This window comes from Miniopterus schreibersii, assembly GCF_964146895.1.
Source record: "Miniopterus schreibersii genome assembly, chromosome: 4".
Lineage (NCBI taxonomy): Eukaryota > Metazoa > Chordata > Mammalia > Chiroptera > Miniopteridae > Miniopterus > Miniopterus schreibersii.
Genome location: NC_138105.1, coordinates 52,309,513 through 52,326,841, shown reverse-complemented (window position 1 = coordinate 52,326,841; position 17,329 = coordinate 52,309,513). Strand labels below are relative to the sequence as shown.

General features: G+C 40.7%; 1 protein-coding gene across 4 annotated transcripts in view; it reads left to right on the top strand.

Annotated features, from left to right (window-relative positions):
• The window catches only part of FNIP2 (folliculin interacting protein 2), a 117,514-nt gene that overhangs the window by 64,844 nt on the left and 35,341 nt on the right, over positions 1 to 17,329 (top strand). For all 4 annotated transcript variants that reach the window (XM_081134193.1, XM_081134191.1, XM_081134192.1 and 1 more), the window contains 4 exons: positions 759 to 830; positions 9,516 to 9,645; positions 16,203 to 16,404; positions 16,693 to 16,781. In XM_081134193.1, coding sequence (XP_080990319.1) covers positions 759 to 830; positions 9,516 to 9,645; positions 16,203 to 16,404; positions 16,693 to 16,781 — 493 coding nt within the window. The remainder of the gene's footprint in view (positions 1 to 758; positions 831 to 9,515; positions 9,646 to 16,202; positions 16,405 to 16,692; positions 16,782 to 17,329) is intronic.

Below are 17,329 nucleotides of genomic sequence, written 5' to 3'. Positions count from 1 at the left end.
GTTTATATACTCTCTGTAAAATTGTGAAAATAAACAGACTTCAGAAAATAGCTGGGCTCCAAGCTTACTGTGACAACATGTCATCTACCCTCTAGCTCAATAACTATACAGTTTAAATCAATCTGCAGCATTCCTAGAAGTCTGTAATACTTTAGTGTTTTCCAAAATTCATACCAGGACATAAGTTTTTCTAAGTAACTCTGCAATAGTACTGTGTATGGGTATATGTGGAAAAGAAGTGGAGGAATAAATATTTGAAAATGAATATGTTTTCTATCTGCCAAGAGAGTGGGATCCAGACAGAGAAACATTTTTTAAATTTATGAAATGGTTTTTAAGTATTTCTCTTCTCTATAGTTACTACTGAAACAGATTTTAAAGCATTTTGAAAATACAATGCTATTTAAATGCTACCACTAATGAGGAAAATGGCTAAAAGTATCTGCCTGAGAAGGTTCATTGTTTCAACTGCATCAGTAGTTGATTATTCAGTTTTTTAGAGATGAACATCACTCAAAGAAGTATAGATGCTGCAGAAGGATAGTGAAGGCAGGAGGTCCTTGGTTCTGTTTTCTTCTTACTCTCACTATTGTCTTTTTATGCATTTAAATTTGATTTCTAATTAATCTCTACATAATTTTTTTGCCAATCATCAATAGCAGTAGCCTACTTTGAAATGTAAAAATTATTGTACTCATCTTAAAACAACTCCTCTTTGAAAAGCCCAATAACATGGTTTTCTTTTGCCTTTACCTCAGCACATAGCACTCCAGTTGACATGCCAAGCAGAGGACAGAATGAAGACAGGGACAGTGGCATTGCTCGATCAGGTATTTGTACTTCCTTTTACTGGTTTAGCTAATAGAGTAAACTGTCCATACTGGTGAAGTAGTTGGGAAAATAGAAGATAGGTCTCACATATCTGAAGATCTAGAACTTAAATAGTTGAGTCATTTTGATCTACTTAAACTATTCAGAATTTTCCAGCATGGGAGATTTGTCTCTTTTCCCTTGTCCATTCATTAATTCATTCAGCCAGTCATTCATTTATATTAACATGGGCTCATAGATATGCATTTTATACTCTGGGTTATAACCCAATTCTACTTTATTTAGTTGCTCAGATTGTTCCAACTTTGGCCACGGAAGCCACGAGCTCTTTCAGTGGGCTCCTGTGTTACTTTAACATACCCCCATCAGTGTGTGTGTGTGTGTGTGTGTGTGTGTGTGTGTGTGTGTGTTTTGAGCACTTCCTTACTTTCTGGCACTACCAGATGCCCAGATTTGTCTTGTATATTCCCTATTCCAGTCCTGGAAGCAGCCGTTTCTCCATGGAGCACTGTCCTTTTTTGGAGAATGGTATTAGATTCCAAGATTTGGACACTAGATGTGTTTATTGCTACTGGAGTGTCATTTCTTATAGGCCCTCTCAGCTGACAGACAAAAAATAAGAGTGTATGCCAACGGTGTATAGACCTATATGAAAACATTGGTACCTGTAACATCTGTACCTATATTAAGGTAAACGTGAGTTTGTACTGCTTTCTCTGTTATTCATAAACCATTACCACATGGACCACTCCGCCTTCTCTCTAGCTTATCCATAAACTCCCACTGCAGCAGTGAGGAACCTGGCTCTCACCGCTTGCCATCCATTTAGTGTTTCACTTCAGTATACACAGACAGCAGTGTCAGCAGTTACCTTGTACCCCTGCAGGAAACGACTTTATTAACGGCGCTCATGTGCAATTCCTTAACCTTTCGTCTCACACACGTCCACTCTTTTCCAAAGTGACTGAGGTCAGCACCTTTTGAGATGGGGGGGTTTTTGCGGCCATATGTACCAGGCCAATATACTCCCTGAAGTCACAGCTGACACCAGTTCACCTTGCAGACGGCTTCCTTCATGCCACCAGCAATTCTGATTACACAAGTCAGTTTTGAAGAATAATTTAAGGTTTTTTATTTTTCTCAATAATCTAATAAAGAAGCTTTTTTGTTGTTTGTTTTTTAAATCATTGTTTGTAGGGAGAAACTTGTCCCAGGATAAAAAGGAATTTTAAAGGAAATTTTGCGATTCTCCATCGCAAAAGATACCTGCAGTTCTTTGTTCTTGCCCATCTCTTCCTTCTGCAGAGGGAAGTAGCTCTGCAGGCAATCTCCAGAGGAAGGAATGGATGGAGGACCTTAGTTCACGTTTAGGTGCACACTTCTGTGCATAATGTGCTCTGGGAATACAAAGAGCTGCATGGTTTTACATTTTTAAAGGGGTGTACTCTGCTGTTAGAGAACTAAACTATTTTGGTGGTTTTCACAATAAGGCCAGTTTGATACAGTTGAAATTAAGGAAAAGGGTTAGAAGGGTAGCACCAGTTTCTGACTAGCCAACCATCAAGCCACATTTATTTATTGAATTACAATTTTCTAGCCCCATGTGTTGTCAGGCTTTACCAGAATTTGGGATGTTTTTGAAGAAGAGTAAAAATATAGCACCTGCCCTCAGGAAGAGTTACATGTAAACCAAGAGTTAAAATACAGTGTGATAAGTACTCACTCATAAAACACTGTGGCACGTCAGACGATGGCCTCATAGGAGACGAGATATTTGAGTGACAGCTTGTAGGGAGAAAAGAACTGCATCTGAGTTCAGGAAAAGAGCATTTCTGAAAATAGTTTGTGCAAAGGTGTAGATCCTTGAGCGTACACGGTTAGAATGCTGGACCGTGTGACTGAGAGTGTGAGGGAATGCCAGAAGGTAAGGCTGGCTATGAAAGGCTAATGTGAAGGTGCCAGCGCCATGTTAAGGAATTTGGATTTCATCTTGTTAGTGGGGCAGCTGAGGGATGTAACTAACATAGTTATTGCTAAAATAGATCAATGGTGAAGGGGCTGAGGGAGATGGACAACAAAGAAACTTCCCCCCCCATTAATTTTATTTCAGTATAATGTCCCCAAACTTATGGGCCTTTTTGCCACTGTGTGTGTGTGTGTGTGTGTGTGTAAAACTAGTATAAAGTGATTATCCTATCTAGCATAAAATTTTGAAAAATCATTGTTTTTTTTCCTCTTCACCCCTTTTTGGAATAGTATCTTTGAAAAATATACAGCTTTTTCTGGGTTATCCAGTCGCTTTTTGTAATAACAGAGAAGAAAGAAAATCTTAATTCTGATCTATTCTTAATGCATTTTACCCCTCATAAGTACTCCAATGCCTCTTTGCATAGTTTGTAACACACACATGCACACACACGCGCACACGCACACAGAACTGGGCTCTCCTCCAGTTCCTAACTTGGGAAAAGAAGTGGAGGAAGTAGAGCAATAACAAAAGTATCCAACTCATTTATTGCCTTAACTAGTTAGACTTTTTTTTAAAGAGGCTTCAGTAAAGGAATAAACAATAAGCTCACAATGTCTTTCACATTGTAATATTAGCAGTGTACTCAAAGGTTTTTGTCTTACTCCCTGCATTTTGGGAATATATTACGGAAGTCAAGTGAGAAATACATATATTTTATTCAAAATTTAATATTCATAGACTTTTACTTATGACAAGTTGGAGAATAATTTCTCTAGTGTCATTGTGGAAGATGAGAAGTAGAAGTGGGAGACAAGAAGAAATGTTTGTGCTCACCAAAAGATGGGAAGCAACCTGACGTTCATCAGTCACCAGGGACTAGGCCAGTGACAGTTCCCAGTAAAGGAATACCATGTGGCAGTTAAAAGGATTGAGGCAGCTCAGCCTGCCTTGAAATAAGAAAGTTATCTTGGGGTGTAGCAACAGTGTGTTACAGTAAGCTGTCATTTATGTTTCCAAAAAGCATATATAGGACCTCTCTCTCTGCATGAAAGACAGATAAGTATGCTCATAGGCTATCTCTGGAAGGGATACGAGCTGGACAGGTATGCAGGGGAAATGCATTCTCACTGTGCTCTCTTTTGGATATTTTGAATGTGTCCTCTCTGCATATGTAAATCAAAAAGGTAAGTTATTTGTAAGAGGTTCTTTTAGTGGTTGCCATTAGAAATATTTCCTCCCTCTTAGGAGAGAAGAGGGATGAATTTCAGTCATACTAGAAGCTAATATTGGCAGGGCTCGGCGATGGATGGGACACGGGAGATGGGGGAGCAGGGAGGAACCAAGGGCAACCCTCCAGTTCCTAACTTGGGAAAAGAAGTGGAGAATGTTGGCATTAACTAGTTTAGGGAAAGCAGAGACAGATGTTGAGGTAATATTTATTAGAAGTGTCTAACTTCTCCAGCTGTGAGTACTCAGCTACAGTTTAGAAGTAGGAACTGGCTCTAAAGAGATGGGTTGGAGCAGAAGCTAAAATTTGGAAATCTTGGGTCCCTGAGTAGAGTAAGGCTCAGAGGGCCGGGACTGAGTCCAGAGTCACTGAGCCTTGTTAATCTGCCACTTTAATTCACGTTTAGATTCTCTTCTTCACCAAATGTCCACGTCATTGACAAGAAAAATAATTTCCCCATTCTCTCTCTGTGCAACTTCATTTCCTCTGTTCTTAAAAGTAATAAGACACTGAAGATCAGTATGAGGAAAACTTCTGGTATGTACTTTGAGACATTTTTATTTAAGTGTTTTAAAATGAACCCTCAGGGCAAGAATACACTTCACCATAGTGTTTAAAGAGGCCATACATTCGGCCCACTGTGCAGATAAGAGGACGGACCCCACACCCAGGATGTGGCTTGGATGTCAAGACTGATAGCACCCTACGTACCCCAAGAGGGTGTGAGATTTATTACCCACATACTGAGGCGCTCTGGTGAGAGCAGGGTGGGGTTCAGAAGATGCCTTGTGAGAAAGGGAAAGGAGATGGGGGGGGGGCTTGTGGTGGTTAGCGCAGGGCCAGGGTGAGGGGTGTGAACTTCCTATGGGCTCCAGAGGAGGGAGCCCTGGGGCTCTCTCATCAGCTTGCCCAGATATGGGGCAGGTAAAAGGAAGGGGGTGGGGGTGAAGCTTAAAAGTTATCAGTAGTCAAACATCAAACCTGGAGTCCGACTCCTTATTACTACGTGGATCACCTCTGAATAATGCAAAGTGACATCCCGTCTGTACCTGAACCCTATTGACTTAACTGACACAGTGCTTTGTGGAGAGCTGCAGGAGTCAGGAGTGTGCTGTTCCTGTTTGTTGTGTGTGTAGGGGAAGGGCCGTGGCACCCTGTTGGCCTTGCATGCATCCATATGGGCACCGGCTTGCACTGCCACTTACCGGGCTTGGTGGTACAACTTGTGCTCCTCTGGGAACATGAGAGAATGGGGGGCCTCTGAGGAGCTGTTAGGGGGTCACCCCCCACTTACTTCTCCATCTCTCCTGGGCAGTTGACATGAGACAGTTTCTCATCACCTCCAGGGTTCTGATGAGATAAGCTTCTGAGGGAGCTTTCTGCCCAGCGGCCGTCATACTAGAGCTGCAGAATATAAAACTGCTTAGCCGGAGTCCAGAACTGGCTCCCCAGCAACAGGGGCTCCCGCAACTTGTGTTGCAGGCATCTGACCCCCTTTGTGTCAGTGTGTCCATTTGGGGTGTGGGAAAAGGATCACTGTGAACTGGCACCTTTTGGCTGCTGCTCCTCACTGTCTGTGTAACTAATAAACTGTCCAATCTAAAAAAGTTGTATCTTTACTGTACACTCTTACCTTAGGCTTTGCCTTGTCTTAAATGTGTGAACTTGGCAATCTACTGTAGCTTGAGCAGAACTCAGTTTCTTCATTTCTTTAGACTTCTCATATTTCAAGGCAGATCTTTGGTATTCTTCTGGAATGGATATTTCTTTTCTTCAATTTCACAACTGTGGACTTGTTCACTTTAGCTTTTTTCTTTCTAGATTTGCCACTATGATTTCAAAACGCTTTAATTTTTAAAAAATATTTACTTTTTAGAGCAGTTTTAGGTCCACAGCAAAACTGAGTGGAAGGTACAGATTTCCCATGTAGTCCCCTCTTTCACCCATGCATAGCCTCCCTCATTATCAACATCACTTACCAGAATGATACATTTTTCAGGAATAAAAGGATGCTAGTTAAAGAGTCCTCCTCAGACGGGAGGGTGGGGAAGAAAGTTGAGAGTTAACCAGGTACAAAATGTTAACAGTAATCTGGTGATGGGATTTTGGCCATTTTTTATTTTCTGATTAGTGCACAAAACTTCAAAAGTCTTTGCAACCCATATGTGTAGTAACATTTTTTCTAATTATAAAAGGACTCTAAAAAGAAAAGTGATACTGCAGATATTAAGGAGTGTTAGACATAGCACTTTTAATGCTGAAATGGAGCCAATGAATAATTTAAAAGTCTCACATTTGGTAACTGAGGCACCAATTGGAGAATTTCTTTACCCAGCTCACAGAGCTAACTGGGGGCACAGCTGGGGCCAGAATGCCCCCCATTGAACTCCTATGCAAAAACTCTTCAGTATCCAGCAGCTGCCAGGCCCCATCACAAAAAGTACTTGTGCATCAGCTGGGCAGAGCCCATGCAGCTCTATTTTTTTTTTTTTTTAAATCCTCACCCGAGGATATGTTTTTATTGATTTTAGAGAGTGAGGAACAGGGAGAGAAAGAGAGAGAGAGAAATAACATTGATGTGAGAGAGAAACATTGATCAGTTGCCTCCTATACATGCCTCGACCAGGGATTGAACCTGCAACCTAGGTATGTGCCCTGACGGGGAATTGAACCTGCAACCTTTTGGTATACTGGGTGATGTACACCTTTTGGTGTACTCCAACCAACTGAGCCACTCGGCCAGGGTGCAGCTCTGTTTTTATCAAGCTCCTTAGGTGAACAGGGTGCACAGCAGAGCTCCAGTGTTGTATCCCACTGCACTGCCTTTCAGACCATGAGCCTCGCCAACAATCAAATGCACTAAATGTTGATTGAACAAATAGCTGAATCCGCCCTTTTCTCATGAAAAATGGCAGTATTTTGTGGACCAAAATTAGGCCTGGTTTTGCATTTAAGAGTTGTAACTGTATGGTTTCTTAGAGTGTCTGGTTGATGATATACACTACAGTACTTTTCCATAAAAGTCTTATTAAGTAATATTAAGATATTTTTGATGAGGGAATGCTGGATGGCTCTAAGCCATCACTTTAGCTTAATATTTCATTTGTATGCCATAAATATTCAGCATTTTTTAATGAGGAGAAAAGGAATAGCCTCTTTTTATTTTAATTTTTTGCCTTTCCTTTTCATGTCTCTATTACAAGCCCTAGTTTCTTTTCATAGTTAGCTAATCAGCATTAATAACCACTTCGTACTCTGAAATGTCTTAATTAGTCCACCTTTTCCAAGAATTATCAGAGAGAGTGAATAGCTAACATTTATTGTGTGAAGTGCTGGGCAAAATGTTTTATGTGGATTGATTTGTTTAATCCTCACAGGAACCTTTGGAAACAGATCAGTGTTTTTTCAAACTTTTCTTTTGTCTGCAACACATGCATATGCATTTCACATCATGATCCAGTAACAAACATCTTTATAAACAGCAAACAAAAAGTTTTATAATTAATCTTAACACTGCACTATACTCTGTTTTCTTCTGTTTTTAAATGTTGGTTTTGATCCGCTAAATAATTCATAACACGCTAGCAGATTGCGGCTCTCATGAAAAGTACTGGGATGTGGTACTGTGTTGTCTCCTATTTTATAGATGAGAAAGCTGACAGGTTAAGTAACGTACACAAGTGTCACAGCTGCCGAGTAGCAGAGCTGGGATTTGAACCAGGATCCTGGGCTCTTACACAGTTTACTAAACTGAATTCTATAGGAGTACAATTTCTAGAATAAATTGTATTGCTGTATATACCACAGCAGTCTTGTTTCTGTGATAGGAAAAAAAATGTTTGTAATACAAGTACCCCGCAACTATCCTCCACCTGCCAAAAGAAGCTTATTTGCTCAGCAGAAGACAGGAGACCCTGAAGATTTGGGAGTTGGGAACAAGGATCTTCTGGATCTTATAGGGGGCTTTGAGAATTTTGGGGGTGGGGCAGAATTTTCTAATTGGGATATTTTTATTAAGTAATTTTGTGTGGCTTTGAGGAAAAACTCTCTTCTACCTCCTTTCAAAATTCTCAGTAAAATTACCAACTCACTGATATTTGAAAAGAAGATTTGATTTTGGAGATTTAAGTCCAGGCTTAAATCAAGGCTAAAACCAGATCAGAGCAGAGGCCACCTGCTAGGGCCAGCCACGTCTGGGTAGCACTTTAGCGCAGAAGTGCTGTATGTGCAATAAACATTATTTATTGTCTGTTGTGGTCCTGGGTACTGTCCTGGGTACAAGGCACACACAGCATCTCATAGACCTCTGCTTTGGGAGGAAGCTAGAGTCATTATGCATCTACATTTTATTGCCTGGGAAGTTCATTGATATTTTTCTAGACTTGAAGCTTCATGAAGGCCAAGATGTGTGTGTCTTGTCCACTACTGTATCCCTATTGCCTAGCACAACACCTGGCACATGGTAGACACTCAGCATTAGCTTACTGATTATTGACTGTTAGCCAAATGACTATTGTAGATCTAAGAACTCAGGTCAGAGAGTCAGGTTATTTCCATCTGCCTGTAAAAGATGTAAATAAAAACATAAACATAATAGTCATTTGGAGAAACTGCCTTGCCAAGTGATATCCATGAGCTTAGTCCACTGTGTTTACTGAAGTCAGTTTCCTTTGCCCTGTGATTTGCTTCTGAAAATGTTGACTAGCCATCTGTAACACCCCATTGCCTTTTCCCCTGGACTGAGTGACATTTCAATGTCTAATTCCTTAGCCCTAGAGAAGTAAAAAGAGAAAGTCCGTCTCCTCCTTTCATTCTTCCAAACCATTAGACATCCTCCAAGCCCCTGTTACTTGAAAGAAACCCTTTGCTTACCTCAGATGGACCTGAGATGTTAGAGAAGTCTGGGCCAGCATGTCAGCTCACACTTACTGCAAGCCCAAGTGCAGGCATCTAATATTATGTAGCAGGAGGAAGCAGAGAAAGGCTCGGAGGCAAATAGGTAATCCAAGCAGAAAACACATTTAAGACTAGAGGCTGGAGGTTGAGGGGAAGAAGGGATAAATTTTGTGTATTTGGTGATGAGCAGGAGAGAGGATATTATGTGGAGCAACTACTCATTTGTCTAGATTTCACCTAGATTTACCTACAGGTGTAAGTAAACGTGCATGGCATTGGTTACCAGGTAGCAATATAATCAGTTATGTTATATGTTGACCATTTTATGAGAAATCTGCACTCTGACTTAATGAATAGTAATGACTTTGCATTCATAATATGGGGCCAGGTCATTGAGGCACTTGCTAGGTCTGCAATCCCTTGGTTTCCTTTTTAAAGGATATTTTCTTTGCTGTACATCCAAGTAGGAGAGAAGTTAAGTCTCCCCCTGCTGGACATGACTGGTAGAACCTGAAATTTTAGGTTATTTTTTTATGTAGCTACACAATGTTCATTTACCTCAACTTTCAACTTTTAACTTTTCCTCCACAGCCTCCCTGAGCAGCCTTTTGATTACGCCTTTCCCATCTCCAAGCTCCTCTGCGTCGTCTTCTAGCAGTTACCAGCGCCGCTGGCTGCGAAGTCAGACGACAAGTTTGGAAAATGGCATCATTCCAAGGAGGTGAGCTGCAAGTTTCCTCTTGCTGAAGGGGGTACGAGTAGTGTAGGCAGCTTGGTGGGACTTGCAGGACGCTGCACTCGCCTGCTGTCAAAAAACAAGAGAGCTGAAACTTTTTGATGAGCTTCAGTTTTGCCTGAAAGTTTACAAGTTAGAAGTTTCCTGCAAAGAATAAATAAAAACAAAAAATAAATCTCCTGGTTTGGAAAACACTGGGAAATATCTGGATGGTTGTGTCATGTATAAGCTACATTTGGTGTTAATTTAAAATGAGTATGCTCCCTGTTTTCATTGGCTTCCTTCCAAATGTAACTGTTGTACGTTAGGAGGGTGGAATAAATCTCTTCCTTGGGTTACGGTGACACCAGTGTGAAAATATATGAACTCAAGGATTGTAACATACTCTCTTTGTGAAACTTAAATTCTTAAACCAGTCAGTCATGAATCAGATTATGAATAGAGGTGGCATCAAGATATTTTCTGCCTTCATCTCAGTTGATTTTTATTATTTTTTAATTACAGTTGACATTCAGTATTATTTTACAGCATAGTGTACAGCATAGTGGTTAAACGTTTGTGTAATTTATGAAGCGATTCCCCCGATAATTCTATTGTCCACCTGGCATGCTTTTAGATCTAAAGTTTAGTTGTTTGCAAGATGTGTATTTTTGGCTTATGATGATGTCACGTCAACAGCTTCCAGCCTCTTCTTTCTACAATCCAAAAATTCAAGAGGGAATTAAGATAGGTTGTACCTATGAAAATTCACGTGTAAATTGGTTGACTTAATAAATTGACTAGTAATCACCATGTGTAGGGAATCTGTGAAGGTGTAAAGATGATTCAGGTAGTTGCCTTCATTTGGGTAGTTTGAAGATATATACCATAAATAACGGAATAAAGTGCTTTGGCACTCTGAGAAGGGAGAGAACACTTGCTGGTGGTTTGGGGAGACCTGGGGGTCCTTCATGAAAGGTGGTGCTGAAGGGACAGGCTGAGAAACCAGGGGTCAGGGTGTGTGTGTGGCACATGGCAGGCTGGTTGTCTCTTCTGTTACTTTCAAGATCGTAGGGAGCTAGACAAAAAAAAGAAAAATATATATAGCTGCATCACTCACTGACTGAGGAGCTGCCTTTTGGTTGGCGGACTTGGAATGGAATAGTTAAGAGCTTGGAATTTGGTGTGGGGACACATCCCAGGTCTGCCACGCACTAGGTGAATGTGAGAATGAGTCTACCTGGATTCTAAGTGTTGCTTCCTCACCTGCAGTTTCATAATTGTACTAGTATCAGCCTCAGAGCATTGTTGGAAAAGTTAAAAGAGATACAGCCAGTCAAGGACGAGACATGGTAAATAAAATATTGGCCAGTATAACTTATTTACTATTATTATTGCCATCGTTATCATTGCTGTTACTGCAGCTGCCAGGAGAAGGTGTCTTACCATCCTCACTGTCATTATGACAGCTTCTGTCATTGGAAGAAATAGATGGGTCTTAGAAGCCTTCCCTTTCTAATTTGAATTGATACCTGACATTGGGAACTAATGAATCGTTAGTGAACTTACACCTAAAATAGATATCGTGGGCTCAAAAATCAGCCTAGCCAACATGGCTTAGTGGTTGAGCCTCAATCTAGGAACCAAGAGGTTATGGTTTGATTCCTGGTCAGGTCACATGCCTAAGTTGTGGGCTTAATCCCCAGTAGGGGGCTTGCCGGAGGCAGCCAATCAGTGATGTTTCTCTCTATCCCTCTCCCTTCCTCTCTCGAAAAACATCAATAAAAAACATATTAAAAAAAGAAAAGAAAATGTAGCATCCTTTGTTCAAAACACAGGAAAAAGTGCTGTTAAAGAGTATACTAAAATATAAAGTTTCCCCTTTAAAAATGTTTTACTTACAAAATGTAATAGGAATAATATTGACACATGAGAATAACATAGATTTATGAATTGCAAAAGGTAATACTTTGGTGTCATAATTTTATGTAATATAAGAAATAATAATAAAATGATACCTTCACTCATAAGATTTTTCTGGTTCACTTTTGTGCAAGTTCATTTGTATAGGCTATCAAAATTTATACATCAATCAGTGTAATTGAAAGCAGCATTAGTAGCTCCTGGCAAATGCCAGATGGCAAATATTTTTGATATTTTTTTTATTTTGAGATATTTCTGCAGATGCAACTATTACTGGAACTTTGTAGGTTATAATAACATTGAGATACATTTCTGATAAAATTTCAAACGTAAATTTTAGTACGTCTAGATCAGATGATTCTTGTGGAAGTTTTTCTAAAAAGATTTAATTCTTCACTCAAATCCATTTTGTGTTGTCTGAATTTAATTTTAAATGTAAATTTATACAAGGTTTTTTAAATGTTTCCTCTGACATTTCCTGTAACTTATGGAGGTCTTTTTAAAAAAAAAATGTTTTTATTGATTTTTTTTTTAGAGAAGAAGGGAAGAGGGGGGGAGAGAAACATCAATGCAAAAGAGAAACATTGATTGGCTCCCTCCTGCATGCCCCCTACTGGGGATCGAATCGAAACCCGGCATGTGCCCTGACCAGGAATTGAACCTGTAACCTTTTGGTGCACGGGACATTGCCTAACCAACTGAGCCACCTGGCCAGGGCTAATGCATCAATCTTTACATTTACTTTCTATTTCTGTGCCTGTGGGTATTTGATTTATAATGTTGCTGCAGTTTGAAAAACCAGAGATTATAAACTCTTTGAAGAATTTTAATAACTTCCTGATATGCTTTATTGCAGTGTCCACTCTAGGCTCTTACTTTGTAATTATTTACTGTTCTAGGGCTCAGGTCAGAGAGTTAAACTTACTTTGTGCAGAGTTCATAGGGACGAACCCTGATAGATGGACAAGCTGTCCTCCCAACATGGGTCACAGGCCTGCCTAAGTTCTTCCTCTTGCCCATGGTCGTGACCACTGCTGCTTCTGCTGCAGCCACTGTCAGAGCCACCAATCTGAGCCCAGGTCCCAGCCTTGCCACGCTGGGGCCTTGTGGCACCCTAGATTGCCCAGACATGTGGGTGTGTGCCTGACTGCCAGGCCAGTTACTCATTGTCTGGGTTGCATGCCCTCGGGCCTGAGCCTACCACATGCTTTGCACTCTGGTATCTTTACCAGAGAACACACACATGCTCCATTGTACCATCAGGCTTCACTTACAAATTCAATAATAAAATTATTAAGAATTCAAGACAGCAACCACAGAACATTAAACTAAACCTGGGTTCTTTCTGAGAGCGGACAGGGCTCCATGTGAGCAGGATGCATGCCTGTGGAGCTGGCCTGGATTCAGCACTATTTAACACTGAGAATGTAAGCACAGTGGACATTTTGCATTGATCCCTGTGCCATCAAAGATCCTTTCATTTAAAGGATATTGCAGTTGATGGCTCCCTTTTGGCTGGTGTGTGGGTGGGGAAAATTAGTGTCTTGTGCTACACAAAAGAACAGTGGAATCAAAATTATGATTGCCTCTGGCTTTGAGAGAAAACTCAGAGTAGTTAAAACCTTTCTTCCTAAGAGAGTTAAAGGTCGTCAGGGAGGATATTCACAATCCTTAACCAGTGGTTCCATGCTGACACCCATGCCACAAGGCCCCCTGCTGTGCCTGGTGGTAAACCTTGGTTACTGGGTGGGGAGTCAGTCTTGGGCATTTAGCAGTTGGCACAGAGTACTGCTTGTAGTGGGAGGAAAGCTGCAGAGCTTCCATCTCTTAGTGAGCCTATTGAAACCTTAAAGGAGCAAGGTGTAATGTCCCAGAAAAGCTTTTGACTTGAATTATTAAATGGAACCAACCATATAAAGTTTCTGAGGGGATGGTCTTTGACCTACAAAAGTAGCAATTTCATATGTTCTAAGGTGTGTATAGATTCAGTGTAAGTTCAAAGCTGACATAAACAATTAGATTAAAGTCTTTTTTTTTTTTAAATCCTCACCCAAGGGCATTTTTTCCATTGCTTTTCAGAGAGAGTGGAAGGGGGAGAGAGAGAGAAACATCAATATGAGAGAAACACATCAATTGATTGCCTCCTGCACATGCCCCAACCAGGGCCGGGGATTGAGCTTTCAACTGAGGTATGAGCCCTGGGCCGGAACCGAATCCAGGACCCTTCAGTCTGTGGGCCAAAGCTCTAAGCACTGAACCAAACCAGCTAGGGCAGACTAGGCAGTCTTGATATCTAGTATAGATCATTGAGATGGACTTAAATAATCAGAGTTTTGGCATTGTTTATGATCTTGAAGTACTCATAATGTAAATGCTTATTCATGTCAACAAAATTCCTTCTGATTTTTTATTAGAAGAAAAATCAAGTGGGCAGCATTAGTCTTTCCTTGACCCAAAGGCCTGCTGATGTGATTACTCCCAGCTATTTCCATTCAGTACTACAGCTGGCATGATGCATCTCACAGCAGGAACACCAGCAGATGGATCAGACATGGGGCAGAGTCCCTGGTCATTTCCAAGAAATGAGCCTAAACTAGAAGACAGAAACCCTGGGTTCTTATCTAGTATTGTCACTAAAGGTTTTCTGTTCCTAAAGCAAGTTGATTAATTACTCTGCCTCACTTTCCACCTTTGCAAAAACAGTCTATGGTACCTCACCTTTAGGTGACTAAGAGTAAAGATAAGATGAAGTATTTGGGTGCATACCTGAATTTTTAAAAACATTCTGAAACATCTTTTCCTTGTGGAATAATTTTTAAAACATAATTACAATACCACATGACCTGATTTATTCCAGTTTGGTTGATCCAAGGCTACAGAAGGAAGCTCAGTTACTTTAGAATTCAGTAGAGAGATACAGAGAAGCAAGTAAGAGCTACCTGCACTGTGATAGCTATGGAAGTTTTTCAGAAATTCAGTAGGGGGCGCTCTCTGCTATGTTGAAATGGAGTTGGTTATTGTTTACAGGGTAGAGATGAAGACGATGCATAAATCTGCATAGAGTTCAGTGTTTATTGCAATTTGGTTATTGAAGACCACATTGGTCTAAGATGAATGGGCTGATATGGCAAAAAAGGGTTGCAAGGAAGTGTTGGTATCAAATAAGCTCAGAATTTCCTGTTCAGAGTAGAAATAAACTGATGTAGGAAAACAAATTATAGTACAGGTACTTTGGAAAAGAAGGGGGAGCACTGTATGAAATTAAGTAAAATTCTAAAAGCCTCAAGAATTTTTTTCTGATGAACAGATGATTTGGATCTAGGGATTTCTTGAGAAAAGAGGTGATGGTTTATCATAATGCATCACATTTACAACAGCACGTGGAGATCTTGTCCTTCCAAAGGCATGTTAGTGAGAGCCTTTACTGATTTACCGACCACACCTATATCTCCGGAATCTTGTTTGAAGTCGACAGAAACAATAACATCCCTCTGAGGTTAGAACAAGATGCCTATCTCCTTTCCTTTAAAAATGCAGTAGCTTTCCTGGCCGTAAACCTTTTGATGTATGTATGTTCTTTAAAATGTGGGTATGCTTGAAATCAGGCACAGTATAGATTGTGAGGAGAGCACTAAGTGAGAAATTTAAGACCAAGAGTAGGAGGCGAACTGCCTCAGATTCTGAGAAGCATACGTAATTATTATGTTGTCACCTGTAGTAAAGAAAACAGAGGAAGTGGTATCCGCCCATATTTGGCAGAGACATGAGTCTAAATGGTGGAGTCAATGAGTAAGAGAAAACTTATTGCACAACTGCCATGTGCCGGGCTGGGTGCTTTTATTTGCAATGTTATGTCCTTGGCTTTGATTTCTTTGTAGAAAAAAACAAATTAATTCTTTTGTTTTCACTCTTGCTGGTCATAGCTATGGGGCAGTTATGTTGGTTTGTCAGAATAGTTAAATATAAGACATAGCTGGCCCGTACTTGAATATATATCCAGGAGTTATTGACTTCATCATTCTCTTGTCATAGAAGCAGAGTCTCTCGAAAGAATGTTCGTTTTTTGAGAACTTGGCTATACCAGAAGAGAGGTGGTCTTTCCGTTTGGGGATTTCCCAGGGAGCTAAGTCAGACACATGGCTTAATCCAAGCATTTACAGGAGTAACTTCATCTAATTTGAAGAGCCTTTGGAAAGTGAGCTTCAACTACCAGTGAATACCTAATGTGACCCTTGGTTAAACAGAATACCACATGGGATCAGTTCTCTGCCCACGTTCTTATCTATTGGTGTCTATCAACCAGAGCAAAAGGCCGTGTTCTGAGTGAGCAGGTGTGTCAACAGCCCTTTCGAAACACCACCAACCTGGCACAGATAGTCTGCGGGAGAGGGGCTAAGGGCCTAGCAAGGGGGCATTTGACATTACTTTCCATTTTTATTTAAGTCTCACGTTAGGGTAGTATTGGGTTGTAAGCTATATTTTCATGACAGAGAATTACAGAAGAGAATGAATTAGAGGTAGATCAACTCCTGGTTAAGACTTTGAGTGTTCTGGATTAGCCACCTGAATGTCATCCCCTGACATCAGTTAATCCTCAGTGTGATACATTGATGCAACTCTTCAAACTTATTTCCCTCCAGGCCGACTGATGAGACATTCAGCTTGGCTGAAGAAACCTGTAGTTCTAATCCAGCCATCGTTCGGAGGAAGAAAATCGCCATAAGCATCATCTTTTCCCTGTGCGAGAAAGAAGAAGCCCAGAGGGATTTCCAGGACTTCTTTTTTTCTCATTTCCCCCTGTTTGAGTCTCACCTGAACAGGCTGAAGAGCGCAATTGAAAAGGTAATAAGAACGTAATCTTACTCAAATAGAGAAGCGACTGTGGGTCTTTAAAGATGGTAGAGTCTCTTTGTTTAGGTATCAGATCACTTTCCTAGAGAACATACATCATTGATATTAGATATCGGATAATGTGTGGCTTTAGGATAGGAAATTCCTGCTTCCTGATGACTCAGACATCACTGCCTTGAGTGTTTTGATTATGATATCACTTATTGATAAAGCCCAGTAGATAGTTATACAGCAGTTTCTTTGCCGGAGAGTAATTTGGCGTGTTTCTCTTCGATGAAGGCCATGATCTCCTGTAGGAAGATAGCAGAATCAAGCCTCCGTGTCCAGTTTTATGTCAGTCGTCTGATGGAAGCTCTGGGAGAATTCAGGTAAATTCACAATTTTTCTAATGTAAGAAATGTATGAGTAGCAGTGGCAGCCATGGATCCAGGGAGACACAGAGACCATGACTTGGAAGAATTGGGGGCTGACCATTGTTAGTCACTTTAGCAGCTCCTTCCTTTATGATGAGAACTCAGATCGACGGAGCAAAACATTTAAGTCCCCCAGCACCAAGTGATCCTCACTGCTGCCTGACAGTCCTTGATATGATTGTTTTTTAACAGTGAAAGGAGAAAACTAATATTCCAGCGTCTTTTATTAGCTTGTTCATTATTCCATGTCATCCTCACAAAAGCCCTAACAGTAGGCACTATTACCCCGTTTTACAGATGTGGAAACTTGAGTTCAAGGATGCTCATCCAGAGCATAGATGGGGGGAGAGCATGTATGTCAGGGAGGTATGCATTCCTGCTTGCCAGGGCATTCCTGGCTTATACCCAGTGTCCTCCCACAAGTGTCCTGGCCTAGACATTACATTATATGATTTTATTAGAGTGTGCCTTCACTGTTAGTTTCTAATTGATGATCTTTGTAC